Raw genomic sequence first — 27,739 nt, forward strand, 5'->3', positions numbered from 1 at the left:
AAATTCACAGTAAAAACAACTACCCAAAAAGAGCAGAAGGAAGAGAACTCCTTTTTATAGATGAATGCCAGCTAATAAATGCAGGAGGAATGGTGGGATAAGAAAATTATCACTTAAGACTCCTAATGAGGGGCGATTGGATGGCTCAGTAGGTTAAGCATCTGATTTTGGCCCAGGTCGTGATCTCACAGTTCGTGATTAAAGCCCCACCCCACATCAGGCTCTCTGCTGTCAGCGGAGAGAGCTTTGGACCCTTTTGTCTCCCTCTCTTTGTGACCCTTGAGTGTTCTCTCTCAAAAATAAACAAACATTAAAAAAAAAAAAAAAAGACTCCTAATGAGATAACGGATTTAGGCAAAAAATCATCAGCAGGTGCTATAACCAACGGGTAAAAAGGTGGCTGAAGACCAAGATACTCAATAGTACCACCCACAGTTTACTGGATAGATCTGGGGGGCACCACCTTAATCAAAGAGAATCAAACCTAACATCCCAATACAGGGACAACCTAATGTGATGCACTAGAACATATGTAACCTCACTTATGTAGCATCCTTGCAAAAGCCATTTAACCTGAATCAAATCATGAACAATGAGACAAACCCAGAATGTGGGAATTTCTGTGACCTGAACTTATTCAACACACTTAAAATAAGTGTAAGAAACAGAAAGGGGGCATCTCTAAAATGACAAATCCGATTTTCTTGAACATATTTTACTGTTCCCCATTTAAACAGATAAAAAGGATTATGATACAGTTGCTCTGAAACTCCTCTACGAAGCTGAAGTCTTCCAAATTAGCTAAGTGAAAACGAGCTCAATTCAGACAATCAAGAATTTATCTAAGAGGCAAGAAAATATGTTGGATAACTCACAAACACCACTTTACCTGCAGCTTAGAACTCCACATACTTCAAAATATGGATTTAACAGTTTTCTTAACAGAATGTCTAATAATTTTTAGTGAGAGAGGTAAACATTTTTTGCCACATGGTAGGTATGCCATATGATTAGCAGACAATTCAATCTCTCTCCAGTGAGATAATTTATCATAAAGAAAGTCACCAAAAATTGTAAGCAGTCTGGATTCGTGTTTATTGAAGCCAGTAATTAGAGACATCTTCTTTTCCAGCACTAGAAAGCAAGGTTCCACATGACTGCGTAACTGTATCCGGTTAGAGCCACACCCCTGGACTAAGGCTGGTGGGGGAATAATCTGCAGTCCAAATTTTACGTTAAAAACACCAATAAACTCAGTATAGAGACGACAGTGAACTTTCACTTACAGCATCAACATTGTTAAGGTCATGATGTACAGAGCAGTCACTTGCAACTTTGTTAAACTCATAAAATACGACATCAGTTTAAATAGTGATTTTTAAAATGCCAATCAAAAAAAAAAAGTGCAAACAAAATTAAATAATTCTAGCAGCATACCCGTTGCATTTTTAGGAAAGACCAATTCATGGCCACATCTTCAAGGTTGGGCTTATTTCTTTGATTTTTCCATTTTAAAGACAAACAGCAGATGTAACCACTATAATATATATAAATAGTCAGAAAATTGTCTTTAATAGTCTACCATACAAGTGTATTCTGCAAATAAAATGAATTTTACTTTAAAAAGTAAAGGCTGTTTATTGTTCGGCCTTTGGTTCCACTGCTTGAAAACCCCAAAATAACAAAAAATATCCCCCCTCCTCCCACCCCCCCAAAAAGAACCCCGCAGCTCCCCAAAGTTGGTAGACTTTGGCAACCACTGAGCACATGACATATTACACGCACTAGCATCTTCCGCTACTAGGAGCAGCCACTCGTTACAAGAAACTCAAAGTGATCCCCAAGAAATCTTCCATCACAAGACAGGTGTCTTAGCACTTCATCAGTTTTAGTACATCTTATATTGACACAAAAGTGCTTATTAGTCTAAATGACAAAAAAAAAAAAAAAACTTTGTAAAAAGTAAAATTTTGCATTAAAATTTGAAATCACACTGTATCCCCCACAGGCATGTGCCTTTCGAATAATTCTGTCTTGTTTCTGAGGTCATTTTGCCCCTACCCCCACCCGAGCTGCTGTAGAGGGAGGGACTAAGTGACCCCCCCCCCATCAGTGTGGCCACAGCTGTTGGGCATCTACTGGTCACTACACCACAACTATCCTTATACAGTCAGTTTACTGTCATTACGTGGACAATCTGGTGATTGGAAGCCACAATACATTAAACAAATAACTGAATTTAAAAAGGGGTGGAAAAGTGTATTTTTAACAAAACTGGCACAAAAAACATGTTTTTATGTTTGTCAGAAAGGCAACTAAATACTCAGCTTTCTCCTTAACAGTGTTCAGACCTTTACAAAAAAAGCAATTCAAGACAGTCTTATTAGAGTCTTTGTATATACAACACAGGATATGAAGTTATGCCCAGTACTATGTTAGTGGTCAATCAAATCTGGTATGTAAAAGTAATGACGTTAGGGAAGTTATTTTCAGACACAGTACAACAAACATTCATATAAAAAAAGTAAACTCCACATAAGTGAACTGTGGTTTTTTTCCCTTGGTTTGACAACAAATGTTTTATATATTAAATCAATGGTAGTGTTTGCATTCAAATGTTGTGTCGCATATAAAATTAAAAGTGCCATTTCAAATCCACAGAAGTCATTTCTAGAATGGTGGTATGACATGATGATGTGCATGAATTTGCTCTACACGGAGATACGGAAACTCTTGTTTCCCTAAGAAAAAAATGCTACATTTTATGAAAAACACAAGTAAGAGAAATGTATCATTTCCATTTGCAATATAAAACATTCACACTTATTTGTCCATCTGATAGCACTGATCAGACCAGAGAGCTAGGACAAGACCCTTTTGCATCAATGGAACTCTGTGAAGGTATCCACAGACCATAAGGCAGGGATTGGTGCAAGCCAATTCATCAGAGTGCAATTACATTACAAACCTCCCTCAAACTTTCTGTAGCACACTGCATTATGGTAAAATGAGAGGTTGGTCACCCATTCTGTTAGTAGGCCAGCCTGTGGTAGTATAAAAATTTTTTTTTAATTTAAAAAACAAAGCAGGAGCTATTTAGAAAACACAATGCAAAGTTAAACTAATTTTGTAACTGCTGACTTTAAACACACTCCACAGTGAATGCCCCCCCGACGCACATGCGTGGAGCCCAGCTCGTCCTGAGGACATGGCCTGGGCCACACGTGTGAGTCTCAGGCAGCTGCCATCTTCCCCACCCGTGTCAGCTCCACCTGACTCAGGCACCCCCACACTTTACACATCTTTCTTAAGTTAGAGATGCATTCAGAACAAATCTCATTCCCATTTTCTCAGTATTTAGTTTGGAAATACTTTTAAATCTTAAAAATGATTATTCGACTTTCTACCGAACACACGGTATTTACTAACACCGCTCGTCTCCTCCCTCCTCATCTCCTCCAACGTTCAGCTTCCCCACCGTCACTTCTCGAATTCCTCCTTTCCGTCGTTCTCTTTCCTGGACTTGCTGCCACTTAATCTGCTTCCCAAGAACAAGTGAATTTGCTAACACGCAACTGGTCAGACTAACCGCCCTCTGATCATTGATTTCCTGGTCTCATATGCTCCACCCTGAAAGAAAGAGGGCCATCTTTCTCTCGATCTACCCTCCCTTTCACAAAAGGCCCTGCTGCGCTTGCTTCTCACAAGAGAGCCACATGCCTGAGAGTCCAAGGGTTATCCTTAACAAAGGGGTCTGACACGTAACCTTCCTAAATGTGCATTTCATATTTGGACAAGCCAATGAAGTATTTTTTAAGTTCATCTCCCCTGCCCCAAAAAACTGATAGCATGTGCCATATCAGAAAAATCCTTGTCTTAGCAGATCAATATACATAGTTATTTGGTCATTTTACATATGCACTTTTTAAGGAGGATCAGGCTTCATTTTCTGTTGAAGAGTTTGTTACCATGGAGTCTGGTTTTCGAGTCATTCTATCCAGTTCTTCCTGAACATTTGTCAACACAGTCTTTTGTCCTTAAAAAAAAAAAAAAAGAAAGAAAGAAAAAGCAACAGTGATGGGAAACAGAAAAGAATTTTTTAAAAGGAACATTTAAAATGATACAGATTTCTATAATCACTTTTGGTGATAATAACCTCAGTAAGAATGAAAGCAAGCCTTTTTTTCATTGCAGTGATGACGAGGAGATACCCTAATTCAACCCTTCCTTCCAAACATGACAGGTCCGTGTTCCTCTGACTACATAACTGCCCCCTGCCTGGGCAAGCCTTTGTGCCAAATATAAGGGCCTTTCTGAAAACACTCTCACCACCCACCCCTGACCCCATGCACTGTCATCACCTCCTTGTTAGAGGTGGTGTGTGAGTTTCTGGCATATGGCAAACTACTTTCTGTGCCTCAGACAGAACAGGTGTTTAGGTTTTGTTTTTAATTACAATACTTTAACTCATATGAGTACCCTGGAAACACCATGCTTCAATAAGAATGTAAGACTAAGGCCAGACGTTTCAATCCTGCACAAAGTCAGTGCTCATATTTTTTTGTTTTCAAATGCTAGCTGGGACCTGGAAATGACCCTTCTCTCCTATCAGAAATACCAGTCCACAGCCTAGGCCACCAGACCAGGTGGAGTCTCTACGAACTCAGGAGCCCCTGAAGGACCAGCTGACCTGAGGATGGAGTGATCTCCTGAGGGCCTCCTTTGATCTGAAAACACCAATTAGGGAAAACACTGTATAGGATAGTATAGTCAATGGAAAGTTAAAAACAAACCCATTTTAAAATAGCCTAGTGGGGCGCGTGGGGCGCTCAGCCAGTTAGTGTCTGACTTCGGCTCAGGTCATGATCTCATGGTCCCTGAGTTTAAGCCCCACGCCGGGCTATGTGCTGACAGCTCAGAGCCTAGAGCCTGGAGCCTGCTTCGGATTCTGTGTCTCCTTCTCTCTCTATCCCTCCCCTGCTCACACTCTCTCAGAAATAAACGTTTAAAAAAAAAAAAAGAAAAGAAAAGAAAAAAAGCCTGGAGCTTCCCAGCAAAATGGGTAATTCCCAAGGAACTCGGCTCTTTTGTTTCAGAGGCCTCAAGACACACTTGCTCTACTGGCCCACACGAAAGGAGTGTGGGTTGCCACAGAGAGTGTGCCTGTGACAAGGGGGGAGCTTTATGGAGCAGGAATTGATGACCCTCCAGTGAGACAGGCTCAGCTCATGGCAAGACTGGGGACAGTGAACAAATATCCTTATAAAACATCACAGAAAATTAAATATAATAAATAAAATATCAGTGCCACACCCTAGACCATGACCTCCAACAAACAGTTCCAATACCAGGGTCACATATACAGTTTAGGATATAACTCAACTCACCCAATAGTCAGTTCCTGAGAACCCAATGTATACAAATCCCACCTTTAAATGTGCCAAAGAAACCTGCATGCTGTAAAGTGTACTGCTCAGTACAAGGTGGAGATGTGCTTACTTGCTTGGCTGTTGGGAACACGGAGGACGTGCACATCAGGTAAAGGCATACGCTCCTGTCCACTCCCCCACCTCCAGCAGTGCTCAACCACAAGGATCATAGGTTTCCAAGGGCCCTTTAGTACCTGACTTCTTGGCTGCGCTCTGCACACCACCAGCACCAGGACTTCCAGGAGAACCTGTCTTTTTACTCAGCAGACTATTGAAGAAGCTGGCCAACACACCTTCACTTGCTGCGTTATCTAAGGAAACATTAAGAAAAAAAGCCTTACACCACCAGGAGGACTCAATTACCACCACCACAAAACTAGTTTTCAGCTTGGAATTATCCATCTGTGGCTATCATCTTCCCAAGACACTGAGCACATTCATTATTGCCACTGCCAAGGCTACTTCCCTATTAGCATGGTAAGTGCAAATCTGTTTAGATTTCCCACCTATCTGGGGACATGATAGAACTCATGCTCCACATCATCTCCCTGTCCACGAGGCAGTGTTTCCCAAAGTTTTATAAGCCCTTAACATTCCAAGGCTGATGTGAAAAGGTCTCATTCTGAGTTGGAGATAGCTACTGTACACATAAGAATTATTGCAAGTTTTATTGTAACCAACACATCTAGATATTACTAAGTCACTAGGATAAGGGCTACTTAAACTTCTAAGTAACTGAGCTTGAAAAGAGAAGTGAAGGAGGAAGAAAATGCCATAGTTCATATATGATAATCATTTAAAGATGAGAAACAAAATCAAGGACTCAAAATATACACTGTATTTTATTTTACTTATTTTTAAAAGTACTCACCACACCCAATATGGGGCTTGAACTCACAACCCCAAGATCAAGAGTCGCATGCCCTAGGGGCACCTGGGTGGCTCAATTAAGCATCCGACTTCGGCTCAGGTCACGATTTCATGGTTTGTGGGTTTAAGCCCTCCATCAGGCTCTGTGCTGACAGCTCAGAGCCTGGAGCTGGCTTCGGATTCTGTGTCAATCTCTCTCTCTGTCCCTCCCTTACTCGTGCGCTCTCTCAAAAATAAATAAACATTAAAAAAAAAAAAAAGAGTTGCATGCTCAACCAGCTGAGCCAGCCAGCCAGGCGCCCCTCAAATTACACATTTTTAAAAATTTACTACTTATTTACTTAAGACATTTTTATTTTGGGGCACCTGGGTGGCTCAGTCAGTTAAGCATCCAACTTCAGCTGAGGTCATAATCTTGCAGTCTGTGAGTTTGAGCCCCACGTCAGGCTCTGTGCTGACAGCTCAGAGCCTGGAGCCTGCTTCGGATTCTGTGTCTTCTCCTATCTCTGCCCCTCCCATGCTCATGCTCTGTCTCTCTCTCTCTCTCTCAATAATAAATAAACATTAAAAAAAAAAAAGATTTATTTTTATCTTGTTTTGAGAGAGAGAGAGAGAGAGAGAGAGAAGTGGGGCTCACCCAAAGTGGGGGCTCATGCTCACCTGAAGTGGGGCTCAAACTCCCAAACGGTGAGATCACGACCTGACTCAAAGTCAGATGCTTAACCAACTGAGCCACCCAAGCGCCCTTGTTTATTTTAAAAGTTTATTTAAGAGAGACACACAGTGAGCGGAGGAGGGGCAGGGAGACAGGGGAACAGAGGATCAGAAGCGGGCTCTGTGCTGACAGCAGAGAGCCCAATGTGGGTCTCGAGCTCTGAAACTGCAAGATCATGCATGACCTGAGCCGAGGTCAGACGCTCAATTGACTGAGCTACTCAGACACCCCCTTATTTATTTTTAATGTTTACTTAGTTTGAGAGAGCGAGCGAGCATGCAAGTGTCAGGGGAAGAGAAAGAGAGAGAATCCCATACTGACAGCGTGGAGCTTGATCCCATGAACTGTGAGATTATGACCTGAGCCAAAATCAAGAGTTAGACATTCAACAGACTGAGTCACCCAGACACCCCTCAAAATACACATTATAAAGTGATTATGTTGTATTCCTCTTTGAAAGAACCTGCATGGCCTGATACAGAACCAAGTGTAAGGGCCATTGATTCCAACAAAGGAACCAGCCTAGTGTCTGCCAACCACGAGCCCCTTCCCTTTGAGCGAAGGAAAGTGGAAAGCAGCCCCTTCTTGGGGAAGAGAACAGCCCAGTTGCCACGGGCCTCCATGTTCCAAACCCAGCCACACAGCCCCTTCAGAGCTCAGGCCCAAGACTAAACACTCTCCACAGAGGCAGGATACATACTTTTGATGTTTGGGTCCGGCTTCTTTACTGATGTGCCTGGGGAGGCACTAGGCACACTCGCTGGCCCTCCCCGGCCCTGAGTTCTTGGAGAGCCAGAGGGTCCTCTCGCAGGGGATTCCTAAGTCCAAAACCAGCCCAAGTTACATACAGGCATAAAAATAACAGGAAATACACATCCCCAAAACGAAGATATGTTCTGCAGGATATTTTTCACAGCGTAAGGAGAAGGGAGGTAGGACTGGGGAGTTTGCCCCCAGCTCAGTCTCTTTCTAGACCTTAGTTTCTCCTTAGAGAAGAGACATCAAGATAATGAAACCTGCTCACTCTATTTCCCAAAGCTGTATTCCTTTCCTGAGTCTCCTACTATGTTCCTGGCCCTGGGCTTTTAGGGAAACCAAATTCCCTTTGAAAACACAAAAACCCACACAAATATAAGCTCTTACAAATAATGGCATAAAGTGTGAAGACACCTACAACACTGAGCCTTGACCCCATTTAGTTTAAGGTACTCACAGAAGCTCTCGTGGGCGTGGCTGGCTGCTTGGCAAGGAGTGACTGCAAAGAGAGTGACACATTGGCCATTAATAGAGGCCTGCAGAGTGGACGCAAAGTCTGGAGAAACACTTCCCAGTACTCCACTAGAGGGCGCCATTAATAACAACGAAGTCACATTTTATATTATACATGCAAAATGTTTAAATTCAGAAATTTGCTACATGGTGAAAAAAATAATTCAAGTAACCAGTTTTGGAAGCAAGGAGAGCACAGAAAGGAGGACCAGCTGGCAAAAAAACCCCATCGACACCCTCTGCAGAGCTGCCTGGACCATCAGGAAGACCTATGATAGGTCTAAGTGGCATGTCTAACAATAGTCCTAGTAAAACAGGAAGGAGAGACTGGGTTTGCATTCTGAACTGTCAGCTTGTGGAAGTTACTCTCCTCACCTACAAAATGGGTACGTCAGCTCACCTGCCTTCATGCACAGGGCTGTGTGGGGCTATGTGAAATAATGGAAGTGAAGTCAGGGCACTTGGTAAACTGTCAACACAGGAAGTATTATGCCAAAAACCCTAATTTCCAGAAAGAAAGGGTACTTAAAATGATACCAAGCCTATCATTGTTGAGAATCTGCAAGCAGGCAAGGGATCACCTGAGGCAGCTGGTCTAACTCCTACTCTGTACCAATGCCAGAAATGGGAGAGAACAAGGAGACCTGGTGGCAATCCCTTTAACACTGCAAGCTCTTTGTGATGCCCTCCACCTCATCCCAGGGGACTGGCATTTCATGCAAGAGAAGGCCTCTGCTCTGGCCTCACTGGTTTTTCTTACCTGTTGCTTCATTAGGAACACCTGCTCATCCTCGGCTGCCAACTCTTTGTCATGGACCAGCTGTGAAGTGAAGTGACATACTCATTTGTGGTCACAGGCCAAGAACACCCGAACTACTGTCAAAATTCTCAATGAAAGAAGAATCTTGGGCTCAGGTCTCAACACGGGTCCAGGGAGAGTCCCTGCGGCAACAGCGCAATTATGTTTTTTTAGCCTGGCACCAACTCTATTCCAAGACCAGCCATGCCATGTGACCAACTGACATTTTTAAGTGGCAGGTTCTCAACAACCCCTCTCAGATCAGGGCCTGAAGATCAGGGGAGCACAGGGATCTCCTAACAGTAATCCCGAGGTAGCGGTGGCATTGTCAGGACTTAGTGGGAAACTTCAACCCAACTCCTTGTGGCCTTGTGGGCCCTCCAGCACTCACATCCCACCACATGGAGCCATTTACATTCACACCAGGCTTCACCTAAACTTTTTTTAAGAGGCTCTTGGATTACATTTTTCTTCCCCCCAAAATGGTTCAATGTGTAAGACATATCTCTTTAAATGTTTCTTTCCCCATAAAAAAAAAAACAAAACAAACAAACAAAAAAAAAAAACACAGAAAAACGCCTACAACTCAAAGTGACTGATCTGGGTACCTTTCTCACAGGAGGTTTCACAATAAAATCTTCATATGCATCTTCTGGCTTCACAGTTGTGAAATTTTCATGTAAAATAGCTATTTTCTTTTCGTTGTCCCAGCCTGCAGGTCTAAAAGCAAAGAGACAGGGATTGATTTGCTTTTCCTGGGACTGCCTTATAGCACATGTTAGGTAACATTCCGGGTTAGCGAGGACTCCTAGGTGAGACCCATTCCCACAAAATCTGGCCTGTAGCTGCTGGGGCTGGCTTGTAGCTTGTGGCAGGAAAGCCAAAATTTACTGCCGGCATAACCAATCAGATTGACATGGCAGGTCTGTCCTGTACTGAGCTCACGGGGCCCAAAACCTAGGAGCCAGAGTCAGATCTTACTGACTCCACATGCTGACCCACAGGAAGTGTTCAGAGTTTTCACACAACTCCACCCAGAAGAGCAAGGACACAATGGGGCCTTGTTCCCACAGAGCGGAGGACATAGAGAGCAGCACAGACACAGCTCCGGATGAGACCGTTCCTCTTGGGCTTTGGTGTAGAAGAACTCAGAAGTTTTCTGAAAACAGTTTTCTTGTGGACTAGTTTATTAATTTTACTGGTGTGGGAAGATGTACCATGGAACAAAGCAGGGCAGCAGGATCTGCACTCTCCTGGGCTGCAAACCAGAGGGACACAAGGAGTCTTTGAGGCTCCTACATAGGTGCTGCCCTGCTTGAGATCACTAAGCAGGTGCTGCCCTGCTTGAGATCATTAAGTTAAGCCACGGTAGCCTACTGTTCCCACCAGATTCTCACAGGTCTCCCTTTCTCCACCTAAGCCCTACTTCACTGCTCCACAACCAAGAGGGCGCTCTTAACCAGGGTGCTCCACCCAAATGGTTTTGCTGACTTCACCAGTTCCCAAACAGGCAAACTACCAAAGGATCAAAGATTCAAAGGGACGGGGTATGATCAAGATACAGCCACAACCCAAGCAGCCTTCGGAAGGTGTGAGATGCTTCTCCTCTCCAGACCAGCCCTGATCCTCAACCTGTCTTCCTGGGGCTTCCTGTTCCTCAGGATCACAAGTAATTTGGGCACTCACGTATCATTCACTGAGCTTGTGTCTTCGATGCCTGTGTGATTGCTCTGGACAACAATTCTCTAAAAGCCACCCAAGGCTCTAGCTCTGCCATCTGTGAGGAGCCCAAATGAGGCTCTCCCTAAATGTTCAGGAAGCAACCCAGTCAGTGCCAAGAGCTCTTGGCTATCACATCTTCAGCCTTCTGAGAGGCTGTTCCTCCTACCCCTCCATTCCTTCTAGCCTGCCTAGCACACACACACTCAGCCTTCCAGCATCACCCCCTCTGCCCTCCCTGCCGCACTGCCTCCACCACCACTCCATTACTGCTCCACCCCTGCCCTCCAGTGCTGTGTGCAGGGACCATATCTTGTTCACTTCTGTGTCCTTAGCATAGAACCCAGACACCTAGGAAGTACTCAGCAATTGCTGAATGAACTGTAATTCTGAAGTCAAGAGGATATCGAAGCCTACAAACACTGATCTACTAGCACAAGTCCTCTCAGAGGCCACACAGCTTCATCATTCATTCACACATCCAAAACACTCATCATTTTCCAGTGACAGAAAAACACAAACTGCAACAGACAGGTATCTAAGTCTCTGCCCAGGACAGCAGCCCCCGTGGCTCCAACGTACCAAAAATACAACACGCATTCAGTATAGCCAAAGCCCATGCTGACGGGTACACCAACAAGGGTGCCTGCAATCATCTCTGCCAATGGGCAGAGAGATCACATGCTTCAACTGAAGGCATCAGGGTCCCCAAAGCCCAATTCCCTATACTTCAACTCCTTCCTCGAGCCAGTATTCTACCGGAGTTGACAATAAGTGGCAAAAAAGTCTAGTTTAAGTTTTGGTACCTTGCTCTCAATGATGAAAGGCAGCACCCATGACCTCACTCCACCTACTTCCCTTAGACTGAAGCAGAATGGCAAACAGTCTAGAAAGGATCTGGGTATATCTATCCCCTGTGAGGTCCAGGCCAAGCACTTTGCCCCAAGGCAGCAGAAAGCTGGCGGTGTACGAAAGAGACAGAAGGCACCTTACATGGAAGGATAAAAAGAAAAGAGCAAATGTACTATGAAAAGAAGCATTTGAAATCACCTATAAGGAACTCACATAAAAACTGCATCCTTTTCCACAACTAAGGCAGGTGTGATAAAGTGGAAGCCATACGTTTTATGAACAATGTACTTATACAACAAGTCGAGGTTTTTCTCCTCCTTCACTGATGTGTAAATCAAGGCTGCTCCATCTAATCAATCTGCTTAAGGAAAACCAATTCACTGCAAGAGACAAAAGCAAACATAGCCAACCATAATCCTCAAAGTACTACTCACAGGCTAATTAGTTTTTGATCAATACATGATCAACAGAAAGTGTTAAAACTTTTAAAACTAAAACGGTAATAATGACAGATGAACTATGTCAAAAGCATAAAGGATGTCAATGGTGGCAGGCCATGTGGTTCATTTTTTAACATGCAGACTGTTGTCTTTTGACCCGTCAGGTTGGTTCATAAGCAGTCAAGTTAATGGCTCTGAGATTAGCCCAGGACAACACCCTCAGCATATCCAGGGTGCAGATTCTTTCCTAGACACAGATGTTCACACGTGATCCAGTTTATTATTAAGCACATCTTCTGTAAGAGATGGGTACCTACATGTATCAGCACCCTCCACTGAGCTGGACAAGATAAAAGGCCCAGAGGAAGTGGTATGGGGATGCAGCACCACTTGCTACTGTATTTTTACAGAAGTATAACTCAAAAGACTGCTGACGCAGTATCTCTCATGGACACCACACAACATAAACATATGGGATACTCTTTGTGGCATCTATAACAATATCGTGTTGGGTAATTAACCTTTTTGCAAAAAAGCAAAGTTTAAAAAGATTTCCAAGATATGATGAAAGTAGTTTTGGTAGTAAGACTATCCATATTAGCTTTCTTCTTAATACGAAAGCCTATCAAATGTACAGCATTAAAAATAAAAATAAATGAAAGGCAGACACAAATCAGTAAGTCTCAAATTCCAATACAGTAAAATACAAAACTAATAAAAAGATGTATACAATTTTTCCCCGGCAGAAGACCGTTCTAGATTCAGGAAGTTCTTTATCTTTTTGAAGATACCAATCTAGAGGGAAGCCTGAATTAGCACAGAAGGGAGCCTGTGCTCCTGTGCCCTGACACAGCGCTCCAAGGATACACTGGAGGCAGAACCTCCGTAGGTGTGACTGGATGAAGTCAAAGTGCTCGTCCCTGTAATCATGCTCCTTCTCCAGGACACTCACTGCATCACACTGCAGGGAAGACAGAAAGAGAAAGGAGTCACCTCTTTGCTTCTCTGCCTGCTGAGGATGGGAATGGTGTCTTCTACAGAAATAAACTATCATAGTTCCAAAGAAGAAAGCCACAGCCAAGGGTCTAAACATTAATTAGACAAAAGTGAAAGTGAGTGAAAAGAGTGAAAAGTGAAAGAGTGAAAAGCAACTGGAGATTTCTCTTTCACCCTGGGCCACAGTTTCCAGAGCTGCAAAGTGGGGGCATAACAGTCTGATCACCTCACAGTTGTTCTAAGAATCAAACACGGTCACAGCAGGAAGCAGGCCATGGGACATAGCTGTGCACTGCACCCTCCAAAGAACTCTCATCTCACAGAATATAATGTGAATGGCACACTGTGTGGTTGGGAATAAAGTACTTTTAAAATCGAAAAAAAATTTTTTTTAAGTTTATTTATTTTTAAATAATCTCTACACCCAACACGGGGCTCAAACTCACGACCCTGAGATTAAGAGTTGCATGCTCTTCTGACTGAGCAAGCCAGGCGCCCCATAAACCCAAAATGGTTTTAAAGCTACTTTTTTCTTTTCTAAGAGAAACAATTATTTCTCTAAGACTCAACTTAATTTTCATTCCCACATCATCATCCTACAGGGCAGAAGAAAGTGAGTTCCCTTCCTTCTTTTTCCAGTGTTATGTTCTTCCTGAAAACCATCTCAAATCCAACAGACTTTAAATGACCAAAACCCCAAAAGAATTCTGCTCTTCTATTTTTTAGCCATCAGTTTAGGCTAGACCAACTGGTTTACGGAGCCTTAAAAAAACTGCTTTTAGTTCTGAGTTTGAATCACTCAATAGACAGTACTTCATGGAGAGATAAACTATGAACAGAGTAATGTCATGTTTCCAGCAGCAACATTAAATGACAATATTTTCTAGCCTGACATATTCAATGTACCTTATGAATTCTGAATTAGTCCAACTCTCCCATGGGAAGACACCCAACAAGAGCCTCTAAGTTTCTTTTAGATGGTAATTGTTCACTGGCCAAACCCAGCCAGATTTATAATTCCTGGCACATACCTTTGTGCACACCACCAACACTGGGATTCCCAGGTTATGAGTCAGCATATTGTCACCAAGAGGCAGGGCAACATTTTCTTCGTCAGGACCTGAGGTCAGAGGTCCTCTTCTCTGCGGGGAACCTTGACAACCTTCTTCAGGCTCAATATAGTCTTGAAAATCTTTCACAACTACAGGTGAAAAAGTAAAAGAAAATCACACAAATAAAAATACACACGCCAGTTTTAGAAAACTGAAAAAGGTAGTAATAAGCACAAAAAATAGAGTTCTGACAAACTTCCCCACTCTGCCTTACTGTAATATTAGGGATTTGGAGGTGGTGATACAAAATGCCAATTCTAACATATTGTCTGAGCATTATAACTTCAGAGCAGCAAAGATATTCCCCGGACATGTTTAATTATATCCAACTCTTAAACAGGTTTTATTTATTTTTTTATTCTTCTACTTTTTAAAAAAAAAATTTATTTTTTATTTTTTATTTTTGAGACAGAGAGAGACAGAGCATGAGCAGGGGAGGGGCAGAGAGAGAGGGAGACACAGAATCTGAAGGAGGCTCCAGGCTCCGAGCTGTCAGCACAGAGCCCGACGTGGGGCTCGAACTCGTCAACCACGAGATCGTGACCTGTGCCGAAGTCGGACGCTCAACCGACCAAGCCACCCAGGCACCCCAAGATTTAATTTTTTAAAAAAAGATTTTATTTTCAAGCAATCTCTACACCCAACATGGGGGCTTGAACTCACAACCCTGAGGTCAAGAACTGTATGCTCTTCCAACATACAGGGGCTTCCCAGGCGTCCCTTAAATAGGTTTTAAAAACATCTAAGGTTTTAGTAGTTTCTATTATTTAATAGTTTCTATGAAAAAAGCCACATTTCTTATATATCTAACATTTTCAAAAAATCAGAAGAGTAAAACCATCTGAATTCCACAAGAACATGCTGTTTTCATACAGCTATGTCTGTACTAAGGAGCAAGGCTGGGCTTGGCCAGCACCATCCACGTCTCCTCATCATCCTGACTCTTGTGGACCCAGTCTCATCTTTAGGAGATCCTGAGTCACTGTGCAGTGTTGGCGGACCTGTTCCTAACACAAGAAGGGGTCAGGAGTAAAATGTCCACTTCTTAGCACACACAGTCACTAGCGTATCAATAGTGCAATCCCATAGGAGGGCTCTGAAGCTGACAGTGGTTCAGGGGCCTGGTTAAGCCAAGCGAACCAAAGCCCACGGACCCATACCTTTTCATGGGTACTTCAAGGCTCACATGTCAGGCCAGAGAACAGCCCACAAATTAAAACTGCTATGAGCTAGAGCAGCAAACAGGCAGCTCTACCTTCTACACACAACAGGACGAAAGGATCAAAATGCCTTTCGGTCTCATCCACAACATGCTCATTAAGAAAATGCAAATAACTGGATTAAAGAGAACCTAGGGAAAGGTGCACATACTTCTCTTCATCCACAGAACAAGTTTCAAACATTTTAAAACAATGAGTTTTAACCGATAGAGATTTTACGTTATCATTACATGAGCTCCTAGAATTAATCTAAAGAGTACAATGTCTTTCCTAAAATATTGGGCAAGTTGAAAACCATCTCAACTAAGACCTAAAGTGCAGACATAATTAACATTTCATTTCTACAGCTTCTCTTTAATTAAGCTCATTCATATAATTTCATCGTCAATATAAACACTAGAGATCTCTACTGCATTTTAGAAAAAAACAGAGACAGAGAAGGGTTTTCTGATTAATTAGTGTGGTTATTGAAGGATCTTGAAGAAATCAAAGGTTCTCACATGAATCTCCTTCAACGTATTTTAACAAATCTTCAACTCATTGAAAAATACAATGGTTTAAGTTTGGGTCATACCTATCACTGCCCAATATCACATGAGGCACTCAACCAGGGATTGCACGACAGTGAGCACGGCAGAGCCTGGGGTGTTACAGGTGAGCTAAGTGGCTGTGGCAGGAAGCAGAGGCGGGCAGCCCCAGAGGTCTGTTCCATAGAACTCCATTACCCAGTGTGCTGCACAAACTGCTGTATTCTACATATGCCATGATATGAAAATAGGTGGGAAGCCCTGGGTTGGACTGGTCACTCTCTAAAGGAATAACTTAACTGTGGCTATCCAGTAGCCATAGGAAATACACATGTGTTTTTAGTAACTCAGCATTTCAGAAAATAAGTTGGGAAACAGAATAAGTATTCATGACATAGATAGAGGTTGGTGAAAGGAAGGATAATAAGAACATAGTGAGCACTGTGCAATTCAGATAATAAAATGTGCATTTCCCTTAGGGTGCACACTTAACCACAGTATTAATTTCTCTCCAATGGTGAGATGGCCAGTATTTCACAGCAGGAGCCAACAGCCCACCTGGGGGCTCCCCCTTTAGCATCACGTAATAGTTGGTAGCAAAAGGGGATCAGAGTGCTCTACCCTACCTGCTGCCATCTCTCTCTCATCTTCTTCTTCTTCCTACCTCACTGATCACCCACTGGTTCCACAGTCCTGAAAAATCACACAGACAGCACCTAATCTTTTTTCTCTATTTGATAAGTAAGGGAAGCCCAGACATAAAGCAGGGAAGACAAGACTAACCTACACAAGCGCCACCTTCTGGAGGCTCTGGGGTTGCTCTGCCTTCCCCTCACTGCCAGTCAAACAGCTGCCACAGATTTAGGACCACTGGGGAACCAAATCCTGAAAAAGTGTCCCCCCCCCCCCCCCCCCCGGTGGAGCAGCTTTCCAAACCCAGCAGACTGGAGACTGGTATTGATTGGAAACTAGGTTGAGTGACAGCCCTTCACTCATTCAATACAATACCTAGAGTCCAATTAATCTGCAAAGAGGGAGTCTGATAAGCAAGATGGCGGCCAACTGCTTTATTAAAATGTAACCTAAAACCAGCACTAACAAAGGCATTCCTTCAACATGCAACACAAAGGCGTGACTATCATTCCAAACATTTCAGAGGAAGGGTGGTGAAAATAAGAGAGGCCTTCAGAAGGTTAACCAGAGTCATGAGACATGGACGAGGTTACAGCAATTGCTAGTTGCCCTCCTATGTCCTTTCTCCTCTTCTTCCTTATAACCAAACCAAATCCGGATACTAGAACACATGGCCATACAAACTACACTTCCCAACCTCCTTAGAAAGACAATAGGCATGTACCCTTCAGCCCTTCTTTCTTCTTCCTCCATCCTGCTGCCTGGAACACGGATGTGAAGGCGGTGACAGTTCTAGTTGTCAAGAGGAAGAGAACCACACCCTAGAGATGACAAAGCAATAAGCAGAAAGGAGCCAGGATCCTTGACCTGACTTCCCAGAGCTGCCTTCTAGGCTTGAACTGCCTATCTCCAGATTTCATTTACAGGAGAGAGAAATAAACTTCAGTCTTGTTTAAACCACTGTTATTTTGGTTTTGTGTCACAAGCAGCTGAGTCTAATCCTAAGTGACACAGACAGCAATGACGAAGCAAAAAATGAATTCAATAGTTTATGGGAACGAAAGATCCCCAGAGGCAGGCATCTTATCTGCTAGGTGCATCTCCAGTGCATAGAACAGACCTGGTATAAGGCAGACACTTTTCCTATCTGGGAAAGGACAATATCTGTGGCTCAACCTTGCTTTTTTGTTTGTTTTAAAAATCTTTACAAGGTTAAAAAAAAAAATCTTTATAAGTTTATAACACTAAGAAAACAGATTCAGAGACTGAAATCTCCAGGGCATTAACCCATTAATCTGGGCAAGATGCTAAATATGCAGTGAAAGACAAACAGCTCTTCAGCCTCAGAACTATTCTAAGAAGTTGTCTTTAGGGTCTCTATTCCAGGGGAAAAAGAGGCATTATCTAGAAAGGTCAGCAGCTGAAGGCAGACCAGCCGAGCTGCATAACAACCACTGTAGCACACATGCACACGGCACACCATAGAATTTAAATTCCCCGTTTTAGCTAATGTGGGACAGGAGCAAGAGGAATTTATGACAGGAAGACACACAGCAAGAGATCTGATTTAAAAAGCACATCAAAATTTCTGAACCCTTTTGCCAGTAAGCGTGAAGATCCCGTGTGCCATGCCCTAGAAGCCCTCATTAATTCACTGAAGAGAGTGATGTCATCCTGTGGAAAAAAGCCAGGCTGAGCCAAGCCTGCCCTGGCCAAGATTGCTGCTGCTGAACATTGCCATGGCTCCAGCCCCTGCCCCTCCCATTTCCCTGGCAAGGGGACAGAAGCTGATGTAAGTGCAGAAGCAAGGGAAAGGAAAAATAAGCTTCTGAATCACATTAAGGAAAAACAAAACAAACAAACTTCCTTTAATTTGAAAGTTCTTTGTTGTCAAAAGGACTTGGGTGTCCTTAGTATTAAAACAGCCTTTCATTTTAATGACAAAAGAAATGACTTTCCTATCTAACTAAAATCATACTTGCCTGATGGCAAAATGAACTAAGGTAGAAGCTGAAAGATTTGTCTCCTTTAAAGGGCTTCCTTTAAACCTGTCAACAAGAGAGTCCCTAGGACCTCAATGGAATCCCAGAGCAATGGACTCAAGCTGCATGCAGATCGAAGTCTCCACATCCACTGATGCTAACTCAGCAGCCAGAGTAACAGAAAAGCAAAAAGACCCACAGACTGATCAAACTTTGAGGGATGAGAGAATAATCTTTAATTTTTTAAAATGTTTGTTTATTTTTGAGAGAGAGAGAGAGAGATCGAGTGTGAGCAGGGGAAAGGCAAAGAGAAAGGGAGACATAGAATCTGAAGCAGGCTCCAGGTTCTGAGCTGTCAGCACTGAACCCGACGCAGAGCTCAAACCCACAAACACAAGATCATGACCTGAGCCAAAGTCGGACGCTTAACCGACCGAGCCACCCAGAAGCCCCAAAGAATCTTTATTTTAAAAAAGAACCAATGGAGATAAAAAGGAATATGGTTTCACTTACTTTCTGCAACTGTGATGCTTGAGAGTAAGACTGCTTTAAGTACTTTTTGACTATTGAATTTACAAGAGAAATGAAATAAACGGTACAAACAAAACCAAATATTCTGTAAAGGAAGCTTTGTAACCTCTTGACACTGTGAAAAGGAAGGTGGCTTGAACCATCTCAAGAGACTAGTCAATTTTCCAATTGAGAAAATCCTATTTTACTTACACTTCCGTTCCAGCTCCCTCATTTCTTCTGGTGGAATTTTCATTTTATCAATGTGCTCACGTAAAACACTAGCCCATTTCTGAAGAGATTCCATCACAGTCCAAGGCCTAGACATGTCTGCAACAAAAATGACCAGGGTCTCCGGCAAGGACTCAGCAGAAACTGCAAACTTCAGCAGACCTTTATGATACAGGTCTCCATCCAGAATCCACACGTTGCAGCGTGTATGATCTAAAAAAAGAAGTAAAGCGAAGTTACGACCTCACAATGACCATCAGCACAGCTGAAAAAAAGCCACATCAAGAGGAACTTAAAAGTGACAACCACAGAATACCATACAAAACGCAACAAGAAATCCTAATCAGAAAAGAGGTCAAGTGCTCAGTGGGCAGTAACCTTTGGTCAAGGTATCTGATGAACCATTTAAACTTAAAGATTTCTAAATTGTCATGATATATTATATCCACATGTAAACGGATTCCAGCAATGTATAGTAGAATAAAGAGTGAAGGACATTTTAGCTTTTAATAAGAATCAAGATACATACAAAAGCTAAAATGTTCACTGGTCAACTGCACTACCGTCTACATAACCCATTCTCCTCAGATATCAGCAATGTATGAGGCAGCCAAGCTGTGCCAAGCAGCCTGTGGTTAAATAAGGTCTTCTTGTCAGGCATACTAAACAGTGCGTTCACTGTTTAGGGTACCAAAGAGACAGGACCTTTGTGTTTAAATGCCAAGATAAAATCATTACTTATACACACTGAGGTATGAGTTACTGGATGCCTGGTGATATTGAGGAATTAGTTATTCTTGGTATAAGAATATGGTTATGTTTTAAAAAATCCTTATCTTTTAAGGGTTCCTGAGTGGGTCAGTCGGTTGAACGTGTGACTCTTGATATGAGCTCAGGTCATGATCCCAGGGTCATGGGATCAAGCCCTGTGTCAGGCTCCGTGCTGAGCATGGAGCCTGCTTATGATATTCTCTCTCCCTCTGCCCCTCTTCCCAGCTTATACTCTTCCTCTCTCTCTAAAAAAAATTAAAAATTAAATTAAAAAAAAATCCTTATGGGATACCTGGCACCTGGGTGGCTCAGTCTGTCAAGCACTTGACTCCTGATTTTGGCTCAGGTCATTATCTCATGGTTCGTGAGTTCAAGCCCTGTGTCGGGCTCTATGCTGACAGTGCAGAGCCTGCTTGGGATTCTCTCTCTCTTCCTCTCTCTCCCTCCCTCCCTCCCCCGCTTGTGTGCATACACTCTCTCTCAAAATAAACTTTTAAAAAATTATTATCTTTTAGACATACAGATGGAAATATATGCAGATGAAATGACATAATGTCTGAAATTTGCTTCCACATAATCCAGTGTGAAGTGAAAGGAGAAGCAGGTGAGAGTATAGTTGAAATAAAATTGGTAAAGAACTGATAACTGTTTAAGGCAAATAACACATACGTTGGGGTTTATGATTCTAATCTATGTTGTACCTTCTTTTGTTTTCCACAATTAAAAGCTAAACATACACACAAATGTGCAACTGCTGACATTTCATGAAACATGTGCTTCCAAAATCATAACTGGATGATCAAACCATAGAAGGTACTTCTCCAAAATGATAACCTATTTTTAAAAGTTTTTAGATACCATTTTTGAGAAATATTTTTCTTACAAAAGTGCACTGAGGGAAAACTCCTACAATCAAAAATATCATTTCACTAACTTTTTCCCCAATAAATTCCAAAGTATACTTAAAAATCTATCTTCTGCTAACTACCCTTTTTTGTGTAATCAATTCATTAAAACATATGCTGTAAAAAATTTAATATTCACAACTTTATTTCAACAGCATAATAAGGTATCTACTATCTACTGTCTAGCTATACTTTCAAAATTCTTTTTTTTTTTTTATTTTTTATTTTTTTTAATTTTTTTTTTTCAACGTTTATTTATTTTTGGGACAGAGAGAGACAGAGCATGAACGGGGGAGGGGCAGAGAGAGAGGGAGACACAGAATCGGAAACAGGCTCCAGGCTCTGAGCCATCAGCCCAGAGCCCGACGCGGGGCTCAAACTCCCGGACTGCGAGATTGTGACCTGGCTGAAGTTGGACGCTTAACCGACTGCGCCACCCAGGCGCCCCTATACTTTCAAAATTCTAATACATTTTAGACAGTGGTTTTGGTTTGGGTTCTGTGAATGCCTTCAAAGATATTGCTCTGTACCTGAAGCCCACTGATTTTGATGCCTTCCCCTCACCAAGCATCATTCCTTTCTTCAGCCTCTCTTCCCATGCCCACTACACATTATCATCCATGTGCATGGAGATCACACATACCACATGTGACGTTAAACAGACATCCACAACCATGGAGGCAGTGGTCCTTCGACATGTCATGCCCTACCACAAACCAGGGACAAGAGACCATTTTTTCTATCTGTGTGATTATCTGCAAAATGTATATTTATAACTCGGTCACATCACAAAAAACAAAACAAAACAAAACAAAACAAAAAAAACCCAAAACCTACTGAAAGAAGTATAATTAACTACTGGTAAGGGCAACTCTTCCATCAAAAAAAGACCTGCAAAAACAAAAACAGACCTGCAAGTAGGGGGCCTAAAAATGCAGAGACCAGGAAATTTGTAAGGCAACCTTAAGGAATCTGAAATAAATGCTAACATGTCCTTCAACTCAGAGGCAAGTAAATATGGTTAATATGATGCTTTGGCATGATATATGCTTATGCCATCTTGATAAAAGCAGCTATAGAGATTCACAGAGTATCTATACCACATTTTATACTTTCAAAAGGGTACTAGAGCTACCACCACTGTGTCTCAAGTAGTCGGCTACACCTAACACGTGCCACCTCTCATTGTGTCAACTTACAAAACAGGTATGGTTACCCAGTTCTACAAATGAGGAAACTGAGGTGCGGAGTGCTTAGGTCAGTCACAACTAGCAATTATGGGAGCAGGACTCTGAACCAGTTCTGGTGGCTCCAAAACCCAGGTGCTTCCACAATAACCACGCTGCCCAACGAAAACTGGATGCAAAAGGCTCAGACAATATGAGGCCCTCCCTCTAAGTCTAGCCCAATGGCCCCTCTGTCCCACCCCTACCCGCACTGATGCCAGTGGGCCCAGCTGGGCACCTGAAAGCCTCTGTCTTCCTTATACAAGAAGAGCCCTCAGCACCAGGCCCATCTCCTACCTTTCTTTCACATCTTTCAGGCAACGTTCAGTGCAGCAAAGGAAGCCAGGAGAGGAAGAACAGGTATAAAGTCTCTGGGGTTCTAAAATGACCATTACCTTAACATTAATACAATGCAGCTCTCCAAGCTTTAACAAGAGATCCTGATCCATGACCTCTATGAAATGACTCTTGGAGATCAAAGAATTATACTGCTGGAAGGGACTTGGGTCCAACTTCTTCATGTTAGCAAAAAGGAAATGGGGAACCAGAAGTGGTAAGATTTAGTCCCTTATATAATCACCCTTACACTGTGATCCTTACTGTTTAAATGGATAAAGGCAAATACAAAGAAAGTAATCTAAAACAGATATTTCACCCTTACGCTACACAGATAATCTTCCTACATATGAAAAGACTAGGCACCAATGATTATTTATTTTAGAGCCATTCATAAAGCTTTAAAGTTTATAAAGGAAGCATTACTGAGCAGTGGTAACCAAAAGCCATTACTCCAATCCAACTCAAAATTATAAGAATTTTAAGAAATACCTAATCCTTATGAACGCTTCTCATATAATATTAATATTCCCAACTACCCTGCAGGTAGAAACTATTACTATCCACATTCTAGAGATAAGGAATTAAGAGAGAACATCCTCACCCCTGAGCCTCTGTCCTCCACTGAAAGAAACATGGGAAATGAGCATTTCTAACATTATCACAAAGAGACCTAGAAAATTCTCCTGTGAATATCTGTTAAACTGTTACTCTCTGAATCATACCAATTTCAGATTCTCCGCTAGAACCGGCAAAGTAACAACGTGTCCAAATCAATCTGCTAAATATTTCTCTCATAGAAAAGTCCAAAGGTTTTAAAAACATCTTTCATAGTACCTATATGTCCATCTGAAACTTTACCTTCAATATCTCCTTTTAACTGGGGGCTACCCAGAACAACAGCTAACAGCCTCATTTCTCATTTTTACTAACATACTATAAAAAGGAAAGAGGGAAGGGGCATCTGGCTGGCTTAGTCAGAAAAGCATGCTACTTTTTTTCTCTTTTTTTAAATGTTTATTCATTTTTTTTTTTTTGAAAGAGAGAGACAGTGTGTGAGGGAGGGAGTGGCAGAGATAGAGGGAGACACAGAATCCGAAGCAGGCTCTAGGCTCTGAGGTGTCAGCACAGAGCCCCATGTGAGGCCCAAGCCCGTGAACCATGAGATCATGACCTGAGCCCCAAGTCAAACACTTAACCGAATGAGCAATCCAGGCACCCATAAAAACATGCAACTCTTGATCTCACGGTCATGAGTTCGAGCCCCACACTGGGTGTAGAGATTACTTATGTAAATAGATAAACTTTTAAAAAGTGGGTTAAGTCCTACAAAGACATACACTTCATCTATTCCCCTGTGACTAATTCTCTTAGAACTAAACAGAAAATAGGAGCCACAATAGCAGAATCTGAGATATGCATTTACCCCTTACCACAGATCAACACATCACTCACCATCTCGGTCCTCATCGTGGATGCTGAGGTAGAGATACTCTAGGCCTCTTCCTTTTTTGCCATGCTCAGCTCCTTGAAGTTTAGTCATGAGGGTTGTTTTACCAGAACCATCTTCACCTACGAAGGATGTACAAGAGAAGGCAAAGTGTGCTGTTTATTCTAGGCAAGGATGGGGAATCTTGACAACGAAGGTTGTCTTGACAAGTGACAACGAAGGTTTCACACAAAGCCTGCTGCTGAGGTCTCACTTGCACTCATCATAAACAAAACAGGCTTTGCTGTAAGAATGGAGGGGGGATAGTGGTGACAAAGGTGACAAATTCCAAGATATAAAATGACATTCTACTGCAGTCATCCTTATTTCACAAGGGAAGGAATAAGGCAGGTCCACAGGTCTATATGTCCAATTTATAAGACATATATTTGGAGAAGTGAAAGTAAAAGGTGGGGTTAGTTTCACACAAAATAAAGTTTTACCACAAGAAAAGAAATCTTCAAAATATAATTAAACTTACAGTCCAGAACTTTGAACTAAAAAAAGTCTGATCCTGCCTCACAATCATGAAGAATAGAAGCTATTATTCACTTTTGATTTTAGTACCTCTCTTTCATAAGCATCCTGAAGGCTAGGAAACTGATGAAAATAATTACAGACCCAAGCAAAACTCCTAAGCACAATCTCAGTAATTATCAAGTGCCTCCTCATACCCCTCCAACCAACAACCACCTGCACCCTCAAAAAAGAAACCTTAAACATTAAGAAGAACCACCACCCAGAAACATTACTAGGCACCCCTGGTATTTAATAATATGGAATTACAAGACATAAGAATTAAGAAGCATTCCACAGATCAAAGACCTCCTGTCTATCCCCAATGTCACTACTGTATTCAAAGACTCCACATCCCCATCCGAGCTTTGGTGAACAACTCTCAGCCTGACTTCAATACCTGCTCATTTCGAGCCACCTGCAACTCTGCTGCCAGAATTCCCTTTGTAAAACACAGATCTGGTGACCCTGGTTCCTCACTTCTTAAAGATCTCTAAAGGTCCTCTATTACCTTCTGCAGTGATCATCACCTAAAGAAGACCATAAGCTCCCCTCAAAAATGCTGGTAGGGGCACCTAGGTGGCTCAGTCGGTTAAGCATCCGACTTCGGCTCAAGTCATGATCTCATGGTCCGTGGGTTCGAGCCCTGCGTCAGGCTCTGTGCTGACAGCTCGGGGCCTGGAGCCTGCTTCAGATTCTGTGTCTCCCTCTCTCTCTCTCTGACCCTCCCCCATTCATGCTCTGTCTCTGTCTCAAAAATAAACAAACATTAAAAAACAAACAAACAGGGACGCCTGGGTGGCTCAGTCGGTTAAGCGTCCGACTTCAGCTCAGGTCACGATCTCGCGGTCCGTGAGTTTGAGCCCCGCATCGGGCTCTGGGCTGATGGCTCGGAGCTTGGAGCCTGCTTCCGATTCTGTGTCTCCCTCTCTCTCTGTCCCTCCCCCATTCATGCTCTGTCTCTCTCTTCTCAAAAATAAATAAACGTTAAAAAAAAAATTAAAAAAAAATAAATAAAATAACAAACAAACAAACAAACAAAACCACTGGGAAAACCACCCTCACAGTGATTCCCAAGAGGATTAGGGGATGGAAGTGAAACAAAAGGCCTTGAGAATCAGGGGCCTCCAGGAAAAAGCATTATCAACTCTTCAGCCTTCCACCATCTGACCCAACTTATCTCATCAGTCACCTACAAGGAGCTTCTGGCATCTTCCAAACCCCCACACCCTCCTGTCACTTCTGTGTCACTGCAAACACTCTGTGCCCCTGCATGTTAACACTTATCCTTCAAAACACCTGACCCCTAAAGTACCCTCTTGCAAAACAGCATCAAACAATGTGATGCCCTACAATAATCTTCCCATGCCAGCATGGTGTAGTGTAATTACCAACATATCTGTCTCTCTCGTGCAATGTGTGAGGGATGCCTGTGCTCTCCAGTGCCCAGACGATAGGAATCTCTCAACAAATGGATTCTCTGGATGAATGAACCTGATCAAACTCCCTCACTTACGGACAGAAACTGAGACCAGACACAATAAGGGACCTGACCCAGGGAACCCAGCAGTGAGGGCTGGAATAATGCAGTCAAGTCCCTAGTGAGGACCCCAGGACCTCCTGTCCTTTGCAGAGTCTCTGCGACTGTACCCTGCTCATGAAGATGGAGGAACGGTTCCGGTGGCATCTCCCCATACCCCTGACTCCCAAGTCACCTCATTTCCCCCCACCTCCTCCACCTAACCTTCTCATATACTCATCCCCCTCTCCACACCTGCAATTTGGTAAACTTTGAGACTATGACCACACAGAACCAGTGACATTTAAAGTAAGGCTGATGTTGCGGCCAAATGACTAAGGAATGTGCCGACAACTCCACGCCAGCATCACTGACTCTCCAAAAGAGATATCCCAACCTCAGGCACAGTGGACTTGGCCACTCTCCGGCTGTCCAGCCAGGATCTCCAAGCCCTCCTGGGCGAGGCAGGCTGCGGGCAGGAGAAAGGAAGGCTGGGACCTGTGAGAGGGGCGCCCGTCTCGCCCACCCCAGCTCCCCGGGCAACGCCCCACCTCCGGCGCTCACCGAAGACCAGGATGTTCTTGCCGGACGGCAGCTTGGATCTAGCGCGAGTGGACACCTCGCTCAGAATCGAGGACCTGTGGCGATAACAGCAAAGCGGTCAGTCCAGGGGCTAGCCTGGACCTGACTGGCCCGCAACGGCCCGTCAGTCTGTCCGACGGTGCAGCCCAGTCCGGACAGCTCCCCACTCGGCCGCACACTCCCCGGCCCCGCCGGCCCCGCCCGGCCGCCTCGCGGTCTTACCATAGGCTCTGGCCCTCTTCCTCCTCGCTGGTCAGGTCGCCGGCAGCCGCCACGGCGGGCCCGTTGGGGCCCAGCAGCAGCTTCTTCTCCACCCCCACCGGCGCCATCTTGCCAACTGCAGCCACAAAGAGGGCCCTCCCCCGGGCCCGCCGAGGACCCGCGAGGACCCTGGCCGGGCCGCCCACTCTCCGCCGCCCTCGCGCCGCCCCTCAAGCCGCCCACCCCGCAGTGTCCGCGCCGCCCGCCGCGCTTCGCTGGGCCCACGAAGGTCCGCCAGCTCCCACAGGGTCGTGAGGCCGCTGCGGCGGCGGAAGGTGGGTGGCGGTCAGGCAACAGCCGGGGCAGCCATGCGCAGAGAGGCGACGGCGGCGGGACCTGGAGCCGCCGGGACGGAGGGCGCGCGGGCGGCCTCTGCCGGCCAAGGGGAGTAGTGGCACTAGCCTCGGGTCCTCGCCGAGCTATCCGCTAGCGATGCGCCGTCGAGGGCCCAGGCTAAGGAGGAAAGCTCAGGCTTTGGAGTGAGACTAATACACGATAGCGCCATTTATCTGGCGCTGATCTGTGCCAGTCACACATTATCTAATTGAATCGTATCTAACCCTTTTACAGACTAGAAACCTGAAGCTCAGAAAACTTAAGAAACCTGGCCAAGGATCCCAATGCTAAAAGGTAGCATCCCAGTACTTCAATCCTATTCACTGAACTTAAGCTATCATGAATTTTGCCTAATTCTTAGCCCCGCAATGAAAGACCCATCTTAAACTAGACCCCCAAGTCCTCATAAATATTCCGCTTTTCACCTCACTCCCTATTGAGTGCAAGGTAGTAATCTTTACTGCAGCAAACAATACAATTGTGTTTATTAACTT

General features: G+C 43.6%; 1 protein-coding gene across 1 annotated transcript; it reads right to left on the minus strand.

The window, feature by feature from the left end:
- Window positions 1-1,071: 1,071 nt before the first annotated feature.
- On the minus strand, window positions 1,072-27,008 carry DYNC1LI2 (dynein cytoplasmic 1 light intermediate chain 2). Its single transcript, XM_040498234.1, has 13 exons — window positions 26,871-27,008; window positions 26,631-26,704; window positions 23,998-24,114; window positions 19,287-19,517; window positions 14,121-14,290; window positions 12,961-13,054; window positions 11,867-12,002; window positions 9,691-9,802; window positions 9,044-9,103; window positions 8,228-8,269; window positions 7,715-7,832; window positions 5,624-5,740; window positions 1,072-4,036 (listed from the first exon to the last, which is right to left on the minus strand). The coding sequence occupies exons 1-13, from the start codon at window positions 26,975-26,977 to the stop codon at window positions 3,936-3,938; spliced, it is 1,479 nt and encodes a 492-aa protein (XP_040354168.1). The 5' UTR covers window positions 26,978-27,008; the 3' UTR covers window positions 1,072-3,935.
- Between the last annotated feature and the right edge of the window lie 731 nt (window positions 27,009-27,739).

This window comes from Herpailurus yagouaroundi, unplaced genomic scaffold (genome assembly GCF_014898765.1).
Source record: "Herpailurus yagouaroundi ecotype Mexico unplaced genomic scaffold, PumYag 190, whole genome shotgun sequence".
Classification (NCBI taxonomy): domain Eukaryota; kingdom Metazoa; phylum Chordata; class Mammalia; order Carnivora; family Felidae; genus Herpailurus; species Herpailurus yagouaroundi.